A 24,881-nucleotide genomic window follows, 5' to 3' on the forward strand; every position below is an offset into this window, starting at 1 on the left:
TCAGATATTAGAAATATTTATCTGTCAATACAAATTTACTTAATACTACATAAAACAAGTTTATTGCATGCAAATCTTTGCAACCACCCCTTTGCACACTGAAAAAAGATTTATAAAGACACTTTTAAACTTTGAGCTGGGTTTTGAATAAAAATGGCTAATGTTCATCTCTACAGAAATTTCCAAGGAAAAGTTACTTAAACTCTTGCTTTTGTGAGCATGCTTTTTTTCCCCTTGTGAACTCTTCTCCTGTATTTGCTGTATTTTATTGCTATTGTATCTTGCAATAAAATAGCTGTTTACCTGTTTTATTTTAGCTAATCAGAGAAATTGGTGGCATAAACTTAAAGAAGAATGAGCCTCCTCTCACCTACCCTTACAGTCTGAAAGCCAGAGTTCTGCTGTTGACCCATCTTGCCCGGATGCAAGTTCCTGAGGTCCTTGAAGAAGGTAATGGCTTCTCCCCTGATCGGATCTTACTGGAAACAGAGCAAGGTGCTGCATTATTATTGTGATGCAAGCATTGCTGAATGCTGCAGTACTTTTGATTCTTGTCCTCTAAAGAGTTGAGTGGATCTCTGCTCAATAGTCTCTATGCAAGCTGCTTAGTTTTTCAACTTTAACGAGCCTTTTGAGCATTTACTTAGCATTTCCTCACTCTCCTGACAGCCTTGCAATACTGATATTTTACTCTTAAAAGCTTTTGGCTGCAAATATAGCTTAGAGAAATTGTTTTTTGATTTTTGTAATAGAATAAAAAGTTAAACATGAAGTATATTTGCTTTTCAGAGCAAAGAAATCCAAGATCAGCATAATCTTGCTCTCTATAGCATTTCCATGTGTATTTATTTTTAAAGTTTTTTAGCCCACTATATGAAGTAAAGATGACAAGATTAGAACTTTAAATATCAGTTACCTATGAGCTTTGGTGTGTGTTTTGGAATTTTTAATACTTTTAAATATTGAAACCAAAGTGTTTCTAAATGCATTTCTTAAGTTTCATCCATGAAAGCCATAGTTCTAGGCTGACTGGCAAAGTTCAGATGTTCTACATTTTAATGAAAATTAAAAAAAAACAAACACAAAGCAACAAACCAGGGAAAATGCTTTGCTTCAAATTTTCAGTTCCTTTTAGAAGAAAAATAATCAATTTAAAAAAGTTGTGAAAAATGTATCATCTTTCTTTTCCTTAGTTACTGTTTGTACTTAGAATTTCACAGAACTGCATTCAAAAAAAGTTGATACATTGCAAATAATGTTTTTTGCAAAACTGGTGTTTCACTTAAAATTAAAAATCGTGGTTTTAACCTGTGATTACCTAAATAATGTGATTTTTAATATGACTGGTAAATTGTCTATGTCATCCTGTTACTTCTTTTTAGATGGATCTAATAAATTCTGTTTCATTTGGTGTGGGAGCTGGTATACAAAATTTGTTTCCTCTTAGCACTTTCATTTTCCTAGTTTTTTAAAATATGTCAGTGAGAATAAAGTGGCATTTTTTCGTAATACAAGAAGGAATGGCAGTGAAGACCATGCCCTTAAATGGTCCAGTTCATGTAAACTGATTGTTTATCCTAAAAGTAGTACAGCATAGTTGCAGCCAGTTGTATCTTGCAGATCAGCAGTTTATCCTTAAGAAGAGTCCTGCACTACTTCAAGAAATGATTAATGTGATCTGCCAACTAATAATAATGGCTCGAAGCAGGGAAGGTAAGAAAAGAAACCGAATAATTAAAACCAGTAAATATGTTTCTTCACTGTGATACTTCATGAAGTCTTTGGTTCTTGTGGGAGACTTAACCTGTGATATTTAGAAATGCCTAAATGCACTGCTGCTCTTTTTGTAATGAGAGAGTTCTCTATTTTGAGGATTTAAATGCTGCTGCCAAGCCCTGCTCTGAAATCCTGAATCTGTGTCCTGCCTGTAATTTTTGCAATTAAAGTTTCTCCTTAACTGCAATTGAAAACCTTTTCTTGGAGATGTGGTTCATTTTCAGTAGCAAAGCATTTAGTGTAAGACTTGTGTTCTTTCCATTTGCACTTCTACAATTTTTTCTCTCCTGTTATGAGTGCCTCTTGTTTTTTAGATCATTTCTTTGCCATTATTTCTTTGTATTTTGCTCATATTTCTCCATATCACAATTCTATGTTCTTTAGCCTGCTATGTAGTTTTATTCTGAAGTTGTAGGGGCAGGTGCTTAGCTGTATGTCTTGCCATAGAAATTATAATTTAATTGAAATGTAATATTTAAGCATTTTTTTCCACTGTAAACAGGCAGTTACTCTCAGTAGATGTTTCCTTGCAGTGTAAGGAAGCAAAGACTTGGATATCATTACTTTTTTGCACCAAACATAATCAAGGCATTTTTTAATGTCAAACTGGTCACTGCTTTTTTGCTATCAAACAATAATTACTGGTTGATCTTCACTAGACCAAAAACTCCTTTAGTGAGCATTGATAGCCTCCTAGTAAGAATGGTTTTGGGAAAGATATTTCCCAGAACTATTGCAAGTGGTGCTGAAAATTGTGCTCCATAACAAAGGGGATGTGAGCAAATAAGGATGTTGTGTGCCAGCTTAGATTATTTTTTCTTTAAATTTGGATAGTGTTTGATAAAAAATACCTGAACCTCTGTGGTACTGTAAAGTACTTCAAAGCTCTGAAATACACATTTTTAGATGGCCTATGTATATATTAGTCAACTCACAAATAGTTGTTTTCTCTTGTGCAAAATGAAACCAAAATAACACAGGCAGAAGCTTTTTTTATGCAACAGAACTGGAAGTCTTTGAAAAATGAGAAACACTTATAGTTCTTCTTGTAAAAGCTGAAATAAGATACTGAACAGAGTGCATTATATACTTTGCAACCTAAATGACCTTCAGGTAGCTGTATTCTTTTCCTGTAGTTCTGAATATACACAGAGATACTTTCTTAATTTGACAGTAAAATAAATATTTATAGATGCATTGTTCTTAATAAGTTGCTTTCAATTTCCCAGAACTTTAGATTCTAACTTAAATTAAAATAAAAGTAGACAGTATTTTATAATACAGTGGTGTAAACTAATTTTCTATTAGCACGTGAAATGGTTATTTATAAACCAAATCTGAACAACCTCTCCCACTAATTTCCAGGGATTATCATTATCTCTTCCGGCCTCAATCAGTTTGTGAAAGCTGAAGAGAATTTATATCTATCATTATGTACAGTAGAAATTATTTCCCTAGATTTAGGAAAAAAGTAGGTATGTATCATAGGTATAGTTGAGGACTTGTCTGGTGTTTCTCTAACAGCTTTTCTTAAAATTATTTCCAAAGTTTGAAAGTGGTGGTAGCCAGAAATTTGTGCCAAACAATCAAACATTTCCTCGTGCTTCCATGCCAGTGCTCTCAGCACATGGTGTTAAAGAGAAGGTGGTACCCAACAGTCTTTGGTCTAAAGTGAAGTCACTGCTTTTACAACTTACTATTTATTTAGCAAATCTAATGCATTGACCCTGTTTTTGATGACTGTGCCTGTAGAGAGAACTGTGTTGCCCTGGGAAACAACTGGAGAATGTAAAGGTGGCATTGGTTTGGTTTTGTGTTGTGTTTTTTTAAGATGAATAAAATTGAACTTAGGTATTACTGAATTTTTTAAGAAACTGCTTTGCTTGAGTTTATATTTGTCACCATAATTTTAAGTGACTTAAAACTTAACTGCAGTTGGTTTTGGGGCTAGTTCTAATTTTCACTTAGATCTAACTTGACACAGTACATAAAAGGATCACATGCTCCAATTAGTCATAGATTTTCAGCAGTCCTGGCTCTATGAATGTAAAAAGGCAATGACATGTGTTAATACTATCTAAAGAAATATTTTGGAGACGAATCATACTTTGTGAAACCTGAATTGATAGTGGCATTTGAAGTCTCATTTTGTGCTGCATTCCTGTCTTTCAAATATTCTGAAATGTTTTTGTTACTGTTAGGAGCTCAAAAATGTCTGCAGCAATTTATGCCTACCTTGTAATCAGGTCTTTTGGAGAAAGACCTTGATTGGAATCTTCTCGATCTTGGCACTTTGCTTTGTGGCATCCATTGCTTGCATCCATTGTTCTGTGGCTATTTAGCTGATACCTGAGAACCAGCAGGTGTAAATTATTTTCATGGCTTCCTTGAGATCATCCTTAACTATGATTAGTAGATAGCTGCCTTGCCAAGTGAGGTGTTTGCTGCCAAAAACATGGGATGTGCTCCAGTGTCTGCAGAAGTTAGGCATGTGTTCAGCTGTCCAGTCAAAGCACATTCCTTAATTCAGGTTGGAAGGTGCAGTGTAATGAAGAGGTTGTGGCTTAACCCAGTTGTATGCCAGTCCTTGCCAAGCAACTAAAATATGCATTTGCATTTGGGATTGACTACTTCAATGTCATATGGTGGGTTGAAACAGAAAGAGGGTGGTTTTGGATAAGAAACACTGCTTGTGAGGGTGGGGAGGCAGAGAAGCTTTGGATGCCCCATCCTTGGAAGTGTTCAGGGCTAGTTGGGATGAGACTTTGAGCAACTTGGTCTAGTGGAAAGTGTCCCTACCCAAGGCAGAGGGTTGGAACTAGATGATATTTGAGGTTAATGCAAATTGTTCTATGATTCATTATTTTTGGTCAATTCAATAACCTTACATTAAAGGTCATCTTGCACTGTGCAATTTAACAATCAGAAGCTGTCAGGTACAGCAATGGCATTAATTTTATGGTAGGAGCATTTGGGGGATGTTAAAAGCTATGGTGTCCTCAAGTCCACTCTCGGGGAACATAAAGACCTGTGTTCTTCTCAGGAAACCAAGATCATACTTTCCAACTTTAAAATATTTTTCTACTGTCATATGAATGATGAGTCAATCCTTTAAAAAAGAGAATATTTTCTACTCTGACTAGTGCTCTGTAGTCTCAAAGCTCTAGGTGAATTTCCTGCAAAAGACAGTTTGTCAGAGATTATTTAGGATTCTTTTATTGACTTGGTTTGCAGTGTGTTTTTTTAACTTAAAAAAAAAAAATCCTGTGACTTTCCTTAGCAGCAGCAGCCAAAAAAATTACAGGGGAAGTGGAAGCTGAGTAAGATGGAAAGTAAATGTAGTGTTACTTGGTTGGGACATTAATCTTTCCATTACTATTTCTTTTTAAAGGTCAGAGTTACATCTTTCTTAGCTACCTCTGTGTGTAGCCAGGTAGTTCCATTTTTATGTTATATTTCTCTTTGCATTGCATATAATTGTCACACGTCCTTCCATGTAATTTGATTTGACAGCTGATGATATTTATAGCTTGGTGTAATTTGTAGCTAGGTATAATTAGTGAAGAAAGACAATTTGAAGAGCAGAGGGGCAGCTGAAGCAGAGGGAGCAGTGATCTACCATGTGCAGTTACTATGCCCTCATAGCTGCTTGGAAATCTGCAGCAAGATAAGAAGTGATCTGAAATGAGTTCTCTAAACAGGGTTTATGAGAAGTTTTACTTATGAATGAATGGTTGTCATACAAAGTTATATTGCAGTTTGTGTCTGCTTTGCTTTTTCATTTCTTTGCAGATGTGTTTAGTATTAATAATTGCTAAGTGGGTTGTTTTGTTTTTTTTGTTTTCTTTTGCTCTGTTCTGGTTAAGACTTATTTCTCCTTGTCTACTTTATTATAATTTTAATTATGAGTGTAGGTCTTTTTGTACATTAAAATATGAAAAAAATTATAGGTAATTTCTATAAGAAAAGTCAAATAGACACCCCTTTTAACCAATAAGTTTGTTTATAAAAAAGTCATGCATTTGATGTTTTTACAGCTCTCCTTACTGCCTTCTAACATAATAAAATACACTCTGCTTAGCTTAAATTATAAATATAGTTTTCTTCTTGCATGTGATAGGCTGCTACCTATATTCTTGTTTCTCAAGATGGAAATATTATAAATAATGTATTGTAAAAGATTAATATTTCATGATAAATTATAATAAATGATACACTAAACATGTTATACACACACATACATAAAACATACAAATATAAAATAAGTTTGTTTTGATGCTGCATTTTTTAAAACTGAATTGGTGAAATTTTTGTCTGTAGTAATTACATAGATACATTGTGCAGTTGTTCCCTCAGACAATGTTACTGTTCAGCTGTGACATCCTAAATAGAGGGAGGAAAATGTCTGCTGTTCTGTGTGGCTGGAGTGAGAGTAAAAAGTCTGCCTAGTTAATTATACTGAACATTTTAAGATGTCTCTTTCTTTTGCTTGGAGGACTGGAAGTAAGGTTTTCTGTAATACAAGTATACATTAGAAAAGTATAAGAAGAAAAAAAATTAAAAATTTTGTTGTTTGTTTCATTCTCCCCAAGAAAGGGAGTTCCGTGCTCCATCTTTGGGATCTTTGGAAAATTGTATGAAGCTTTCCCAGATGACAGTCCAGGGACTTCAGCAGTTCAAGTCTCCCCTTTTACAGCTGCCTCACATTGAAGAGGACAATCTGAGAAGAGTTTCCAATCATAAAAAGGTATAAAAATACAAATGATACTTGGTAACCTCTTAAGATGCTATATGCTACTTCTTTTACCTATTTGTGGCTAAGGAAGCAAGGCCATGAATTAACTAAGAGAGTAAAAATAGAATTTATTTTTAAGGAACTCAATACAATCCTTCCTTGATGTTCTGTCTGCTTTTGGTTTTTCAAAAGTCCATCTCAATTAGGAGGTGGGAATTAGGATCAGAGATCTGTTAATATCTATTTAATGCTCTTCCAGAATGTGTCTGGAATATCCTACTGGGACGTTTTTTTCTGTGGGGGAGGGGGCTTGTTTGACTTTACATTGTTCTTAATGTACTTTGGTAGAAAATATATTTGGAAGCTTACACAGAGGAGTTCATAAAAGAAAAAAAAATAATTTACTGTGGGAGGCATTTCAGGTTTTGTGACCCTTTATGTGAAAAAGTGTGTCTTATAAAGCTTTTGCTACATAATGTAGTTGGGTAAGTAGAATTTAGGGATGAAAAAGAATAGTCTTGTCTCAATATCTGCGTGTGTTTCTTCACTCTGTTTCACCAATTGTCTCTGCATTTCAACCTGCTTGAGTCTAGTGTATCTTCTGGTAATGCCAGTAACAGTTAGAAACAGCCCCTTTCTTCTAATAGAATCTTGACTTTTCTGATAGTTTTATCACTGTGGTTAATTTGGATTAATCTTGAAAATATTCTTTTTATCTGATGGAATTTTTGTTTCACTTTAACTACAGCCTTAGGGGGTGTTTAAATGCTTCTGTGTTAGTGTCAAGACTAAGAATTCTTAGGTATTGCATTTTTTTAAACCTCTCTGAAGATGCTTGTTCATGAAATATTCAAGTAGTCATATCCTTTGGATGAAGTAAAAGATTCTCTTACAGGTATCATTAAAGACTTACTTTTTAAATCCAGTCTTAAACTACAGGGAACAGATGAGGAAATAAGCAATTATAGATGTATTTTTTGACATGTGCATTGTAGCTAAGTGAAAAACAAATAATTTGACTATGTTATAATCCCACCTCTGTTTGCTGTGAAAGAGGGGGGAAATCCCAGTTTTTTAGGCTAGTTTCACAGGATCACATGCGTTGAGTTCTTCAAAAATACACTGCTCTAGATTGGCAGTATGATCCGTCTACCTGGATGCATGAAATTGTTTTTAGTAAAGTACATGCATTTATAATGGTGAGGTAATAATTTGTGTTTGTTTTAGCCTTTTAGCTCTGCTCTGCAAATCTTAGAAGGAGTGGGTTTAGATTTGTTGGCAGTTCAGTACAAAAAAACCCCTAAACTTGTATTTGGTTGATTCTGCTAATGTAAATCTGAAAGCACTGAGGTATTCTACCTAAATAAAAACCCCTATTAGTGAGATTTCTTAGCTCAAGTATCTGAAAAACCTGGATGAAGCAACAATTTTATAAGAAACTATAATGGACCATTTCTAAGGGGTGACATACTGAGGAACACACCAGTGTTCAAAGCAATTCTGTTTAGTAGGTTTGAGTGCAACCTCTTGGGTTTATTGTTTCTTGAAACATATGCTTGCTAGTTTCCAAAGTGTAGGGTTTTTTATAAGAACAAATGTAATGGTGTGCATGTATTAGTAATGTGGGGACAGTCGTGTATTATGAAGAGCTGATTTGTGGGCTGTGTTCTGTACTACCATGGGACTTCCTTTCTTCTTTTTTTCAGTATAAAATCAAAAGTATTCAGGATTTGGTGAGTTTGAAAGGCTCAGATCGTCGCAATTTACTGCACTTTCTAGAAGATAAGAAATATGAAGAAGTTATGGCTGTCCTTGGCAGCTTTCCATATGTCACTATGGATATAAAACCACAGGGTGAGTGGGAGGTCCCTTTGTTCTGTGTATGTCAATCTTCTGACATTTTGATAGTCTGCTGGCAGTAAGCTTTTGGAGTATGCTGAAACACAACTCACTGCTATCGATGTGACCTGGAAATTACATACTTCTTTGGAGTATGGGTTCTTGTACATGGGAGTTACAGTCTGAGGAGATAAAATACATTGAAACATTCCATGTATTCCCAAGCCAGCAGTAGTTTCTCATACAGGAGCTTAGCTGAAATTTTGTCTTTCAGTTTTAATATTTCATGAGCGATGTGGAATTTTGGTTGAAATACCACTTTTATTAGCTATCTTAAACAGTTACAGTTATTCCAGAATTTATGCTCAGCTTTCCTCAGCAAACAGGTTCCTTTCCTCAGCATTTGTGAGGTTCCTCTGGGGTTCCTTTGTGATAATCCTGGTTTTTATATCTGGCAGAATTTGTCCAAGCTATGCTTAGCTACGTTTTGTGTGCACTATTTCAGTGAATGTATAATGTTCTCCTCTCTGAAGATTTGGGATATTGTAAGCAATTCCTGTTAGACAGACTTTGCGGTGGGAACTGAATGGGTTCTGCAGTCTCCTTTTCTTTGTAGAAGATCAGTGCTAGTAAATGTGTGATATTTGAAAGTCTGTTCTAATTCTTGTCTCTGGTTTATATTTTCATTGTGATAGCAATGATTGCATTCAAAATGTGATATGCTTTGTTTGGGGAGCCTGACTGTAATTTGGCTTATGTGTAGTCCTCTCTGAGAAGCAAATGTTAGAAGAGGTATCTGTTAAGGAAGCAAATGTCTGCTTATTTTGGTGTTTCTGAATGTTATTTGTGTTGTTTATTTTTTTAACAAACAAACAGAAAATGGTATGTTATAGTAGCTTAGGTTTGTATACAGTCTTGTTAATCTGCTTAATATTCAATCTTGAAGTACCTCCCCATATTTTGACCAATGTTTTCCTGCCTGTAGTTTTCATTTGTCACACAGCTGCACTCAAGTGTGGTGTGAAGGATTAAACTGTGCAGATGCTTTTCTGTTTAGCTCAGTATTGCCATTATATGAAATATATATCTGAGACAACTGAATAGTAAAACTGCTTTCACAGGGAGGGACTAGAGGGGAATAAATAAAATGTCTACATTGGAATAAAACTCTATTCCTCTCCTACCTGAGACATTCTCCATTTTATAGGTTGGAGGTATAAACTCCTCAGTGGCTCCCCTGTGGGGTTTGTTTAATGTTTCAGTTAAACTAATCATTGCTGTTCCTTTATTTTCCTTTGCCTTCTCCTTAAAAAATAATTAAATGCATGATAGTTAATGTGGCATTGAAATTGAGTTGTTAATAATATGAAAGTCAGGAAAATGAAAATTATGATTCCCAGAACAAATATAACAGGGTCCCTCTGGTCATGTGTGATATTTCATGTTTCTGAAGTTTTATGCTTTAATATATAATGCACAGTATTACAGGGTTATGGTTCCCACAGCAGCCATAACTTTGAATTTTCCAACTTTCATGCAATTAAAATTTCAAACTCATTGTTGCAGTTTTATAGGTTGCTGAATTACCAGCTCTCATTCTGATAGAATAGTTGAAGCTGTAAGAGACTTATTAAATAATACTTTTAAGATATTTTTTGTTAAAAATTCTGGAATTTGAATGCTTACATTTAGAAGTAGCAGAAGCAATGTTTAATGGAGAAAAAGTCTTTAAGGAAGTCTAATAGATGTATTGTTTTTCTTTTTGCTCTAGTTTTGGATGATGAAGACAGCAACAACATCACAGTAGGCTCTCTTGTCACTGTTCTGGTCACACTAACAAGGCAAACCATGGCAGTAAGTATTAAGAATACTTGTCCTTTCATGGTAGCTGTGGGTGTGCACTAGTAAAAAGGCATTTCTGGTTGTTTTGTAAACATAACTGTGAGGTTAAGATTTGAAATTGAGAACTTGCGCTCTTAATCCGTCCTTATGGTCTTGTTTCTGAATAAGAAAGTTTTCCTGGAATAAAATCAAAGTTCAGTCTGACCCATTGCAGTTGTCTAGGGAACGGTAAAAGAATACAGCCAGTGATACTGCTCTGAGGTTTGTAAACAACAGGAAAAGAGGCATTCAGAAACTTGGTTCTTGAACTAAAATAAAATATTCACTTAAGTCCTCAGGACAGTGTTTGATTTTGCTTTATGTGGGCTCATAATGTTACAAATCTTGGGTTACATTTCTTGGGTGTTTTAGAAAGAAATGCAGTCCAGCAGAATGCAGAATATGTGTAACTTAATATAAAGGGGGTACACCAGTGTCACGTGAACAGTGTGGCATAATCAAAACAATACTATACCCTAGCAGTTAAACTTGTGACTTGTGCCTATTTTCAAGCTTAAAATGCATTAATGGCTTTCTTTGAACAAAAAAGTTTAATACACAGAACCTAAACAAGCTTTGACACATCAAAGACTACAATGTCAATTTTTGCATCTGTACAAATGATGTAGTTGTCTAAGTAAACAGAAGGTCTGAGTTATACCTCTAAGTTACACAAGCCTGAGTATTGCAGGTGAGATCAGACTATTGAAGCCAGTTCAGCAGAAAATCTGTATATATGAGATCCATGTGCTTATGCTATGGGTGCAGTAGGTAGAAAGTAAAAGCACTGTATCACTATGCTGGAATTGCAAAAAGGAAATGGCAAAGGAAACTGAAGATTATGAGGATATTGAACTGTGCTTAGAAACGAAAATTTCTAACAGCATATAGGAGATTAATTTAAGATGCTTCCTGTGTGACCTCCACTAGGCAGTCTGGTGTAGAAACACATGACTGTAAAAGAGGAGCTAGCCTTTTGTATGATGCATGTTTTTTGTGGTGGTATTTCCTATTTGCCATCTTTATATACAACAGCTCCTTGTGACTATTTTGTTTGGGTGGGTTTTTTTTAATGGCATATATTATATTTTGAAGAAAGAAACACCATTAAATCCATTTACAGAGAGGTGTCTCAGTCTACAGTATACTGACATTGTGTTGTGTCTTAACATTTCACATTTCTGGTTTGATTTGTTGTTCTGTGTCCCTGAGTAGCAGAGCAGCTGTTGAAGTTTTTAATGCTCTGACAACTGGAGCAGAATTAGCATTTTACTACTGCTTGCTTTTGTGATCTAGGATTTCTGTGCTTTATAAAACAAGTAGATTCTTTGGAACAAGGTGACATGTTGCTATTAAATTTCTTTATAATACAAGTGATGGAAAAATCTGAGACCAAATGTTTGAACTAGTATTTAATTTTGATCTGTTAATCCCCTGTTGTGTCTGTCACTGATAAAAGAATTTGCCATGAGTAAAATATTCAGACCTGATTAAGGTGATTTAGTTTAAGTTCAAATATGAAATAATAATTTGTTCTTGGTACAGAGAGGCATTAGTAGTTTTCACATTTTTCTCTAACCAGGAAGTGTTTGAAAAGGAACAGTCTATATGTGCAGCAGAAGAGCAACCAGCAGAAGATGGGGTAAGTGAAGAGTGAATATTCCTTTTGCTAATTAAAGAGAACTTTCTTTCAGATCTTGAATTGCTAATTGTGCACTTCTCAAGCATTTTTTCCAGAAATGCCTACTGAAGTGTCCTTCGAGCTGTGCATTGTAATTTTGGTTCTCAGCTTAAAACGCTTAAAGTACAGTTGAATGACTGAAATTTTATGAACAGAATAAATATTTTAATACTGCTTTCCTGCAGCAAGGAGATGCCAGCAAATCTAAGAGCAAAGGATGGCAACAAAAGAATAAAGGAACCAAGAAAGCTTCAAAATCAAAGAAAAAGAAGCCATTGAAAAAGAAACCTGTGCCACCTTCATTGCCACCACAGAAACAGCAGAAGCAAAAACAAGCTAATGGGGTAGCTCATGGATTCAATGATATTTATAATTTTATTCAGTTTGTCACTTGTAATCTGATGGAGGGTTTTGTATCTGTCTCTTCCATTTCAGTTTATGCTTTTGTGAAGTGTGTCTTCTAAAATAGCATTTGTTTTCTCTGCATTTAACAGTTACTAGTGAAGTCATCAGGGAACCACCATGGTAATGTTTACAGTGGCCACTGAAAGTTCTGCTCAAATATTTTAAAAATGTGGCTCCATAGTCTCTTCTTACTCTTTGTTCTTGTTATGCTGCCTTCTTGGAGGTGAATTGTTCTGTAACTTCTACTTTTTCTTTAAAGATGAAAACTGAAATGAGACTTTGTTCTGGCAAATTAAGTAGCTTTAGTAACTTTATGCTCCCGCTGCATGGTGTTTTCCCCACCTCTTGGGGTATGTTGTAGGTACTTTTTTAAGTTGTCTGTAAATTTTCTTAAGGCTTTATGAAATGCAGTCTCGGAGTCACAGAATGGTTTGGGTTGAAAGATCATTTGCCTTAAAGAGCCTTTAGCTCCAACCCCTCGCCGTGGGCAGGGGTGCCACTCACTAGATGAGTTTGCCCAGGGCCCCACCCAGTCTGGCCTTGGGCACTTGCAGAGATGGGACATCCAGTCTGGAAATCAAATATTGGTTTTTCCTATTCCTGTTGGGAGAGCCATATGGAGAAGGAAAATGCCTTCTGTCCTCCTCTTAGTGGATGAGGTGGAAAGGATTAATGTTCACTGTAGACATAACTCTGACACAAGAAGCGCATAGCTCGTGCAGCCCAAGCGTAAGGCAGGCACTGTGAATTCTGTGTACTACAGTAATGCAGACAAACTAAGTTAGAGGTGTTGGGTGCTTGTTTTTCTTTCCCATTAGGAAGTTGTCGTGAAGGAAGAGGAGGAGGAGGTCTCTGATAAAGGAAGTGAATCTGAAGAAGAAGAAACAAACAGAGACTCTCAAAGTGAAAAAGATGATGGAAGTGACAGAGACTCTGACAGAGAACAAGACGAGAAGCAAAACAAAGATGATGAAGCTGTAAGCCTTACTTTTTCTTGAAGGGTAATGTTGCCTCTGGGGTTGAGAGAAAATGCATTTTAATCCTCTAGCATCCCCTCAGGCTAGTCAACACTAGGATGAAGGAGTAATACTGGTTCTCCCGAGGTTTTCAGACCTCATTCTGGTGTAAGAGCTTTGTCATTGCAAGTTTGTTCCAGACTGAGTAGCAGAGAGTCTTTTCAGCGTGGTCAGAAAATTTAGAAATGACGTGAGAAAATGGCTAAACTTCAGGAGAAAAAATATTTCTTTCAGCTTAATTTGATTACTGTCTGCTGCAGATTTGTGACTTAGTCTCTTCTTTGAAATGTGTTCTTTACAGGCAGTGGCTGTTGCATGCTGCACAGTACATACTGAGCATGCAGTTGTTGAGCAAACTTGTACAGGTGCTTACTAAACGCTAGTAACTGTCAGGTTATCTGTCCGAAACTTAATAGTGTAACAGAGAGTGAAACATGATGGTGGCAGATGATTTCTGCACCACAAGTCTTACAATAAAAGACTTGAGTGACAGCTGAATGACCTGTGCAGGGTGAGATTAGGCTTCTGATAGGAAAGGAATCATCAAACTTGTAATCAAGACTCCTATGGCTGAGGTAGAGAGTGTTTAGAGGTAGTGTTGTAGAACTGAATTTTGAAGAATGTGTGCAAACCCCGCAGATCTGCTTTTTCTCTTTATAATGTTTAGTATTGCACGAGAACTAGTCACATGTACCATTTTCATGGACCATTTTCTGTCTTTTTAATGCAAAAGATGGTTAGTGCACAGTAATTCTTTAACCTTATCTTTGACAGGAGTGGCAAGAATTACAGCAAAGTATACAGAGAAAGGAGCGAGCCCTTCTTGAAACGAAGTCAAAGATAACACATCCTGTTTACAGTCTTTTTTTTCCTGAGGTCAGTAATAAAAAACATTACAGCTGTGAAACATGAAAATGAATAATAATATAAATTAATTGATCCATTTATATTTTTTTACTGTAAATATTGGGCTGTTGAAAAACCTTATTGTCTGGGAAAAAATAGTATTAATTTTACAAAGTCTTAACTTAAAAATTAAACACTTTCAGATACTTTTCTAAAACCTTTTTCTTCGATATTCTTTCTACTCAGTTCCCAGAGACTTGCAAACCTGTAAAACTTAAGGTGAAATATGTGGATGTTTTTAACTCTTCATCTGTCTTGGGTTAGCCCTGGCACAGTGCCAGTGCAGCCATGAAATATATTTTTCTCAAATGGCTGCTGTGAGGTGTGACCATCTAATTGCAAGTGCCTGTGGCTGGGAGAGGTCCTGACCCCTCCTATGTAATCACTGGAGAGTTTGGGGATCATTTGGATCAGCAGGTAGTTTTGGATTACTCATTGACTTCAAGTCTCAGTGCAGCAATGTGATGGCAGCACAGTGTGCAGCTATGGAAGATGGGGTTGCTTGGCAAAGCTGTCTCTTTTCACCACAGTGTAGTGTGGAAGTGGCAGAAGCCAACTGTGGAACAGTCTTTTCTATAGAGTTCAAAAGTACAAGTTCTGCTCTGGATGAGTGTCAGAGGAAATTATATATTTGAGACTTTTTTATATTTGACTCAATATAGGCTGAGGTGTTTACAGCAGCCTTTGGTGTTGAAAGTATTACCTGATATATCAGTTGTTACTTGCACTAACAGCCAGCCACTCATTTGTCTGAGAAGCCCTTAACAGCAGTGGAACCTTGAAAAAGAGGAGATTTTTCCAAATGGAGGGTTTGTGTTCTGAGCAGATAAGTTAGGTCCTTGGGGTGACCTGATTGGAACCAGGAGGGAGTAGTATTTGGCCACATTTTCTTTCTTGGCCAGTGCTTCAAGAAATGGCTAATCAGCTCCTTTCCTTCCTTGCAGCCTGACTAAGGAACTAATCTAGGATCTCTTCTCTGTTGTTGTGCTATCTCCAAAAAGGGAAATAAATTGTCATCCTGAAGGCCTTAGCTGACATCTAGTTTTGTAATGGCTGAACTTGAAGCTGTATTTTCCTGACAGTTGGGTGCACTCCCATCTCTCAGTACAGCTTCCACCAGTACACCAGCATAGTGTAAAAAGGTGTGCTGGCATTCTGCTCTTCTGGCTGCCTTAGGTATGTCAAATGTGCTGCAGAGTCTTAATACCTCCTTGCTGTGAAGGCAGCTGGCTTTGGTCATCAGTTGAAGCTCACAGACAGTAAGTGCCATGCCCAGTACCTCAGGGATGCTGAATATTTGTATTTCTCTTTTACTGAAGTGAGGGTCCTTTCAGAGACTTTGCTTATACTTACTCTGTAGAGAGCTGCATAAGCTTCAGCTGTGTGTAACTGAGTTACATATGGGTTTTGTGATAAAAAACCTAAATACAGCTTGCTGCTGAAAAGAAATCTAGGGCTCATCTGAATGCTTAACTTAAAAGATACACACATATCCTCTCATGGTACTGCAGTTGTAAATTTTCCAACTTCTCTTCACTGATTTCATGAAAGTTGAATGCAGCTGTACTTTGTGCTGTAGCTGCAGTGGGAGCAGGTTCAGATAGAGTTGATCTGCAACATCGGAAGAACAAAAACCACCATAGTCTGGTTTGGTTTTTTTCCTCATCTGTTATTTAGAGTATTATTTGTACTGTGGTCATGGCCAGTTCAGAGATAAAAAATTAGAGATAAAATGCTGTGTTCCAGATTTTAAAGATGTTTGAGTAGTAGCTGAGCATAATAATACTTGTTCTCAGGAGGCAGCCTTAATGCTGTTTCATCCAAGTTCTGGGACAGTTGATTACTCTGCCAGAGATGTGTCTTTAATCTATGCAGGTTCCTAAAGAATTATCTTCTGCTCCTGCATCCATAGGTCCAGAAACTGCACAGATTGTAGTTTTGACATTTTTTAGGTAGAAACTGGCCTTGGTGTTCCAATTTCATGAACATACTGGTTCCCTGGCATGCCAAACCTTGCACCCATCTGTTAAAGGGCGTTTTGCCCACTTGCCTGTTAGTTTGCCAGATTCTCACAGGCATAAACATTAAATTCCACCCAATAAGCAAGAGGAAAATCACAGTCCTGCACAATTGTCCTTTCTGTAAAACAGTGATGGCATTTCAGGGTCAGGAACACTCCTGTAATTTCCAAAAAATATAGAGTCCTTTGAACTTTACATCAACAGTTGTCATTTGCACTGGTATTTTTCCCCCACTTGGCTGTTCTTGTTACTAGGTTTTGTGAAAAGCCATTTGATGATTTTGATCTTTGTCTCTTTCCATCACTCTTAATGGCAAGAAATTTTTTTTTTTTGAAGAGCAATGTATAGTAAGTCAGCACAATGTTTTGGTAAAATCAGAAATAATATTGATACAACTGCAGGTCCTTTTTGTTATGGTCACAGTCCTCATAGGCCCAAAATGGATTAGCCATTTCTGTAATAGATCTTGCTTCTGTAGCTCTTGTTCATCTGTGCTATTTATACTGTTCATCTTTCTATTCTTAGAGGCCTCTTGGCTAGGAAATAAACACTTTGACTGCCTAAGAGTCTTCTTTGCTACAGCTGTCAAGAAGATTGACAATATATTTACTGTTGAAACTTACAGATAAAATAACTTATGCCTTGTAATCGCATGGGGTGGTTTTTCCTAAAGAAAATCACTTGGAATAGTTGTAAGAAGGATTTAGAATTCTACACATTCTGGCATTAAATAGCATACAAATAGGTTTTTGTCCTATTCTCTGTGCCTGTTCCAAGAACATGAGGGAATGCTGATGCTTCAGTGTGATGCTTTTGCTTTTATACACTTCAAAATGGGTATTTAGCATGTTGAGTTAATTTTACATTTCTCTGTTCTGGGACTCAGGAGTGCTAATCGGTGTTTTTAGTTGTTGGTGTGAGTGTCTTGCTGTTGTAAATGGTTGAATTTTTCAGTGAGATTGTGATATTTAGTATGACAATTAGTCACTTGAAAAGAAAAAAGAGTTAATTTGGCTTTTGTAATTTTTCACCATGCATGATTTAAATCTCAGCTCACCAAAACCTGGCTTCTGAAGTGTTAAAAAAATCTAAAACTACTGAACTTTTAACTACTCTGGTAGAGACAAAAATTCTTCAAATTCTACATATTAACAGCATTTGCTTCCCAAGTGTGGAATTCAGAAGTTGCCTGTATGTGATAGGGAGCAGTTATTGGGCATCCTTTACAAATATACATCAGTACCAGTCAGTTGATTGGTACTGAGTCATTTCCTTGAAGTGAAATCTCAGTGTGTTCAAATGTCATTTCACTTTTTGGAGGGGGAAACAGTGGGACAGAGCACACTTGCCTGACAAAAGACTTTCCTGCAAAGAGTTCTTTATCTGTTTTTACACTTTCCTTGCTTTAAATCTTGCTCAGCTTTTTATCCAGGTTGGATTTCTCTTGAAGGACCTAATGTTGTTTTATATTGCATGAAGTTGCTTGTGAATCCTCAGTGGACACAATTCTTGGGGGTGGTTCCATGTCCCACGTGGTGGCTGAAGTTGAATACATGGAATGAAGCCTTTGGAGACCCAGCAGTTACTTGTCATAACCTGTTTGCTTTCAGTGTGCAGTGTACACCATGTATTTTATTCATGCACATCCAAGAGTTTAAAAAAGCCACCAGACACAAACTTTCTGTCTGTATTACAAAGACCAGTGAATCCTAATTGACTGTTAAAAAGTGTAGGGGCATCTTGTTCTATGACTTCTTTAATGCTTGTGGTTTTTTACTGTTGTTTTTTACCCCTTTATGAAAGGAAAAACAAGAATGGTGGTGGCTGTATATTGCAGATCGGAAGGAGCAGATGTTGATATGTATGCCATACCACGTTTGTACACTAAAAGATAAAGAAGAGGTAAAGTACTTGGAGAGTTTTCTTTCTGGGATATTACAAAACTCTGTTGAAGTGTCTCTGGTATGCAAATACATGTAGATTTTAATTTTTTTAATACTTATCTCTTAAGATGGAAAACAAATTTCACTCTCTTGATAAAAAGAGAAAAGTGCCTTTTAACTATGAAAATTGATAGTGGAGAAAGAAAAAGTAATTTAAGAACAACTTTGAAGTTTCTTCTGGAATATGTTGGGTTTATTTTTTTCTTGATATCAAAAGATCATGAAAAACAGTATTCTTACGCAGTGAAATTCCTAAATTTATTCAAATTATTAGAAACATTAAGTGTTCTCTTTCTGTACAGCAGAGACTGTGACAAATTAATTAGCTTTGGCTCATATAAACTTTGCTGAACCTGTAACCTTTGGCAGTGTTCTTCGTGCCACTTGTCTGAAAAATGAAGACCTAATGTGTTTGTTCTTCCAAATTAGATGTTACATTCAATTTCAAATAACAGGAGAGTTAAGATAAAACTTTCAGCAGACTAAATATTTTAACCTGTTTGGGTTTTTGAGGCTTAGCATACAGCAGGGTGAAATTGTGTACTTAATGTAGTTACTTGGCCTAATTCAGAAAAAAAAGTCATTGATTGAGTGACTCAATGATTTTTCAGCTTTCATGGCGGGTATTGTGTTTGGGTATTGCTGTTCTTTTTTGCAGGTGTTTTATTACATACAGATATTCAAAGAAGTGTCCGTAGTAAGAAACTAAAACTTTCTATTTTTCTGTAGTAGTGTTCATTGTTCATTGGAGGACTCAGGTACTTGTTTCAATGTGTCATTTGAAAGCAGTAAGAACTTTATGGTATGCAATCTCTTTTGTAGGTAGAGCTGAAGTTCCCAGCACCAGGCAAGCCTGGAAACTATCAGTACACAGTTTATTTAAGATCGGATTCATATATGGGATTGGACCAGATTAAACCATTGAAGGTGATGTTTGACTCTGTTATATGCTTGTGTTACATTGAAAGCTACTTCTTATGGTCATTAAAACCATAATTAACAGGATTAGAAGTCCTGTTGATAAGAATTCAACCTGTCCTAATTTTAAAACAAGTGGGAAGGATGGACTTAGAAATGGTTTCTGCCTAATGTGCAGTGGTAATTTTATGATGGATTAAATGGGACTAAAATTTGAGATACTTTCCCATGCATGTGTGCTTTAATTCATGTTTTTCTAATGTTTATTCAGTTTCTGCAGTGTGGTTGGCTGTGGCTTTTTATACCTTGAGGTTTGCCATGCCATTTCCCTGCCCTTCCTTAGTCCTAGATTCATTCAGTTAATGGGAAAAATCTGGCATGCCTTACTTCTGGAAGCAGTTCTTGGTTTTGGTTTGGGGAGTGGCATGGGATTTGTTTTGTTATTTAGTTAGGTTTTTTTAACTGTTCTTTTGTGGGTTGCTTGTTTGTTTTGTTGTGTGAATTTGTTTGTTTTCCCAAATTGCTGCTTATTGTCTGTAACCTTTTTTCCCCTCTCTTCTCTTTCCTCATCCAATTACAGCTGGAAGTTCACGAAGCAAAACCAGTGCCAGAAAATCACCCACAATGGGATACAGCAATAGAAGGTGATGAGGACCAGGAAGACAGTGAGGGCTTTGAAGACAGTTTTGAGGAGGAAGAGGAAGAAGAGGAAGATGACGATTAAACATACTGTTGATTGACTACAATATCTGCGCACAGTGCAAGCTCTTGGTCTGGCTGTGGAACTTGTACAATTAACCAAGAAACACAGTACAGAAGCTTTGAGAAGGCTGAGTTTAAATTTTCTTTACCAATTAAGAGTGCATTATGTAACTTCTCAGTGGAGGTGAAACAAATCTGTTGCCATTGATACACCTTGGAATATGCTTATGGCTCATAGCCTTCAAAGTGCAGGATGGTGCATTTGTTTCAATTGAAAATAAAAGCTTTTTTATTATAAATGTCCAAAAGTGTGGGCTATGTATTGTCTGATCAGTTTAGGGTCCAATTTAAATAAAAGGTACTGTTAGCTAGGAGCAAACTTTCAATCAATTTTTCTGCATTAGGAATTTATTTTAGAAAATGTTTTGGTATATTTGACATTACAAATATCTGTTGATTGAAGCAACATTTGCTCAACTTTCAAACTTGATTGGTTCTGTGGTATTCATTAACTATTTTGCTGTGATACTGCTCACATCATTCATAGCTTTAAGAATCTGTTTTACTTAACTTGATCATTACAAATTGGCATCATATCCATTGCCACATTCCATATATTCCAGAGGGCTGCTTTTTTTAGGACTGTTGCCTTTTTATGCCCGAGATTATAATGGAAATCATAAACTTTCTTGACTCTGCCATAGGATACTTATTAATGGCTTAAAACATTTTTAAGCCCTTATTTCATCAGATCAACAGGAGATCTGAGTCTTTTGATAAACAGAATGTCTGTAAGTAATTTTGGGACCACATGTTATGTAAGCTAGTGGCTTTTGTGTAATACCTTTATAAAAGGTACATGCTGAAAGCCGAAGTATATTCGTAATTCTCAATCTTCCTGACACCGTCAGAAACATTTTAAGGGTAAAATACAACATGCAGAGAGGGCATGTTTTGTATCAGTTTTGAATTCCCATCAATAAACTGGATAATTTGATGGCTGTTTGCATTTGTAATAGTGTGCATCTTTGTCTGAGGTTGTTGGTTTGTTGTTTTGGTTTTTTTTTTCCTACCCTAGTCTTCTGCAAGGTTGTAAACAAGATAGTGATTTTGTTTCTACACCTTTTAAAGAAAAAAAAAAATCAAACCTAATTAGAGAATAAATTCAGGGAGGAGAGCATCAGGGCTATTAGTGTATTCTATGAGACTTGATAAAAGCCGTGAGTGGATTCCTCCTTTTCTTCCTCTGAATAAAACAAATTAAATGTTGCATTTCTATACTTCAGAAATACTTAAGAGTGTTCTGCAAGTAGGAATAGATGTATTTCTGTTCCTGTGTATTGAACTATGAAAATACAATGCTGTAAAATGTGACAAATTCTCATGCAGGAAAATTTCCATCCTATAAAAATTGCCCAAAGTCAGAATAGGTGCACACTAATTTGCGACCTTGTTTGTTAGAAAGGGTTGTCACTTCAAATGAAAATTTATATTGTTATATTCTTTGTAATTACAATAGATGCAAATAAAATTTGAAGATGTTCTAATGAGATTATGGTATTTTTCAAAGTACTTCTGAAGTGCACATTGTTAACTTGTAAACCATAAGCAGTGTCAGATGTTCAAACTCAAGAATGAAGGCTAGGTTTAAATTAAAGGGCTTGTAACTCCAGTTCTAACTTGCAAAATACTGCAGAGAAATAGCAACACAAAAGCTCTAGTTGTGTAGTCCATAGGCTTTTGAGCCAAATAGTGCACTGGTGAGAGAAAAGACAGGAAAGAGTCTAATGACTCTTCCTCAAGCAAATAGGCAAGATGGATGCTAAGATGACTGAACAACTCCTAGTGGAAGTCTGCAGTTGTTAAAGGTAGGAGAGGGGTGAGTTGGGAGGTAGAGTTGATAATAAGAGCATTCTGGATGGGTTGGGCTGCGCTCTGACCACTGATCCCTAAATTTTGCTACTAACGGTCAAGGTATATAGATGTGAATGCATTAAAATGATTTTTAAAAGAAAGAAAAAAAGAAAGAATCATGTCTGTGGTCTGAATACTGAACTGGTTTCTTGAAGATTGAAGGTGACAGCTGGGATAACCCTTTAAGTCTACCAACTGGGGAAAATTCTGTTGAGCCAATAAAGGCTAAATCTAATACTTCAAAGGGGTGTCTCTTGTGTAGTCAAGGTAATTTAGTCAAAAATGTAAGGAGAAAAATTGTGATGGTGTTGGAAGTCTTGATAACGTGAGAAAGGCACGCTGATGCTTTTCCTCATGGAAGTACCAGCTATGTAGTTGTGCATGGTTTTACCACATCTCCCAAGAAAGAGACAGAAGGAGACCAAGGAGGTATTGAAGAGCTTCACACAATCAAAACCACCCGACTGCAGCTGCCCAGCATTATTGAGTTGTTGGTCTTCTGTTGTGTGGTGTGTCTATTAATAACTATTTTTATTAACAATATGAGTTGTCATTCAAGCATTGATCAGCTCTTTCCTGCACAGCAGTTACCAGAATGGGTAAAACTACAGGAACAAGCAGCATTTTGCATTCACTGTTGTATATATCTCCCCTTTTGGTAGGGTTTAGGAATCAATCTAGTCAATTTTCTATGTAAGTGTTCTGAAACTCTGGGCTAGTAACTGAAGAAAAAAAAAGTTCAGGAAATAAAATCTGCTTTCCTGCTGCACTCCTTGGGCAATGGTGACTGAAGCATAACTGGGAAGCAGCTACTGTTTTTTTAGCCTGAACAGGTTTGTTTCTGCCCTATTGCTGTCGTGCTGTTTTGTGTAGCCCCTTGTTCTAGGCCAGAGGAGGCAACTGTGCAGAGCCTGACTGTGCTCTCGATCAGAGGTGCTGCAAATACCTTCAGGGCTTGTGGCACTTCTAGGGCTAAAAATGGGACTTGGCTGGGACAGGAAGAGAGTGATGCCGTGCAACTGGCCCTGCTCCATCTCAAGGATGTGTGCAGGCTGCTGTGACTGCAGTTAGTGCAGAGGGCACCACCGTGAGTTGGATTTAGGCTGCTGGGTGCTGCTTGTTGAAGTAGGTAAGTGTAGCTAAAAGAAAGGAGTCATAAAAGTGATGTTTTCTCTTGGGTGTTTTGTGTGATGTGATTTAAACTTCTGCCTCCTCCTCCCACCAAGCGTTGACAATGCTCGATTAATATTGAATCAAGTAGTTTAATGACTGGCAAGTGCCCGTGAGTGGGAGAACCACTGACCTGTAGTGGAGGAGAAGGCGCTTTTCTCAAGGAGCGGGCGCAGTTCCCGGCCGCGCTCAGCAGGGGGAGGCAGGGCCATGGATTTCTTCAGGAAACCCTCGGATTTTTCCGGCGGGTACTATTGTATTAGAGCTGTAGGTTTAGTTTTGTGCTCCCCCTTTCTGGAGGGGAAGAGGGCTTAGGTAGAAGTTTCTTGGAGCTATTTTTTTTCTTTTCAAGAAACTACTGATTTCTATATGTTTTTCTGTGATTTGTTTTCCCCCAACCCCCTTGCTGAGCACTTAAAACCTGATGAAGGTGACCCATTTTAATATTGGGATTAGTGTATTCTTGAATTTATTTTAAAATAAAAACAATGAGGAAGGCAGAGCTTCCTTTCTTAGTGGTAATTGGGGTGTTAATGAGTCCATTTTGAGCTTTAAACATTGCTTTGTGTTAGTTTTTGTTAAAGTGTGTGCAGAAGATGATCGTTGTGAAGGTATCTGCACTTCAGCTGTGTTTGAAGCCCTGCAAAGGGAGGTACAGGAGGTGGTTCCACCATGGGGGCGCCCCTACCCTGAGGAGCTGAATTTTGCGGTACCTGGGGTGCCTTGTGGGCACCCACAGCATGCTGTGATCGCTCAAGTTTTCAGTGATGTGCAGGGAAACATGTAAGAATGCCCCTGGCAGCATCTTTAAAATCTCTTTTCTTAGGGTTTGTTGAGGGCTTGGCAGAGCACCCAGGTGCTGGATAAAAGCAGGAGCTTGTTTGGAATGCAGAGAAGAGGGAACTGGGTGGCTCATGTTCACTATTGAACTCTAGCTGTGATATCAAATTTGTTCACAATACATCTGTTGATATTCATGGTTGCACCTAATTTCTTTCATGGGATGATCTTTTGTTTCAAGATGCAGTTTGAGCCAGCAGACATTATTGAGTTGGTAGAAATAATCTTGTGCCAAAATTGTTTATATTTTTCATTCAGTTCAATAACAGAACTATCACTGGTAATGAAACCTATTAATAAATCTAATTAGCACAATGGATTGTAAAGCTAACAATAATATTTTAAAGCCAAATTGCATACACTCTACCTAGAATTTGATTTCTAATGTGTGCTGAATCAGGAAGCACTGAATAATTTTCAACCTTTCACTGTGTGTAAGCCTTCCCTATACATGCTCTAATCATTAAACAGGGAAGACATTACATTTACATTGTATGGGTGGAATTTAACAGCACAAAGGAAGCTGCATGGACCACCTTGAGCAACTGTTTTTAATTCATCCACCCGTACTTTAAAGTAAGGAGTGAGTACTTTCCTTTTTATGAAAGCAACATAGATAGATGCTTCATGGCATGGAGGCATTCAGGGGAGAGACCCTGGAAGAGCTGGACATCTTGTAGGTACCTCCTGCAGGGTAGTCCCTGGGCTGGAAGAGCCCCAGTTCCTCTGGGGCATTCCTGGCCCCTCATGGGCCAGTGAGGATCAGCCAGGCACTGCTTTTGGCTTTGCTGGGGTGTGTTAGTGTAGGTGCTCCAAAGCCCAGGCTGGGATGAGGCCACCTTTAACTTAAGGTAGCTGAAAATGCAATGCTGCCTTTGCTGTGAAAGACTGTCCTGGTTTTTAGGCATGGCTCTCCTTCACTGGAGTTGTTAATGTGTATGCCACAGACACAGCATCTCTTGTAGCCCTTACACCCTGAGCTCCATCAACTCACTCTGCCTCCTCTGATGGAAACACACCCACACGTGAGCAGGGATCAGAATGAGCCATACTCACCAACGTGCCAGGGTGATGCTTCCTGCAGCTGGGAAATGTGATAGCAGTGGCAGTGAGACTTTGCCTTCCACATCCAAG

General features: G+C 37.1%; 1 protein-coding gene across 1 annotated transcript in view; it reads left to right on the plus strand.

The window, feature by feature from the left end:
* SEC63 (SEC63 homolog, protein translocation regulator) overlaps positions 1-21,861 on the plus strand; it is a 55,351-nt gene extending 33,490 nt beyond the window's left edge. The window contains exons 10-21 of the mRNA XM_054280065.1: positions 318-450; positions 1,621-1,713; positions 6,369-6,523; positions 8,218-8,365; positions 10,122-10,204; positions 11,814-11,873; positions 12,098-12,256; positions 13,136-13,294; positions 14,108-14,209; positions 18,064-18,162; positions 19,026-19,130; positions 19,702-21,861. Coding sequence (XP_054136040.1) covers positions 318-450; positions 1,621-1,713; positions 6,369-6,523; positions 8,218-8,365; positions 10,122-10,204; positions 11,814-11,873; positions 12,098-12,256; positions 13,136-13,294; positions 14,108-14,209; positions 18,064-18,162; positions 19,026-19,130; positions 19,702-19,845 — 1,440 coding nt within the window. The 3' untranslated portion in view covers positions 19,846-21,861. The remainder of the gene's footprint in view (positions 1-317; positions 451-1,620; positions 1,714-6,368; positions 6,524-8,217; positions 8,366-10,121; positions 10,205-11,813; positions 11,874-12,097; positions 12,257-13,135; positions 13,295-14,107; positions 14,210-18,063; positions 18,163-19,025; positions 19,131-19,701) is intronic.
* Positions 21,862-24,881: the final 3,020 nt, after the last annotated feature.

Source organism: Melozone crissalis, unplaced genomic scaffold, assembly GCF_028551555.1.
Source record: "Melozone crissalis strain CALT ecotype California unplaced genomic scaffold, PUWL_Pcris_2 ptg000027l_1, whole genome shotgun sequence".
NCBI lineage: Eukaryota > Metazoa > Chordata > Aves > Passeriformes > Passerellidae > Melozone > Melozone crissalis.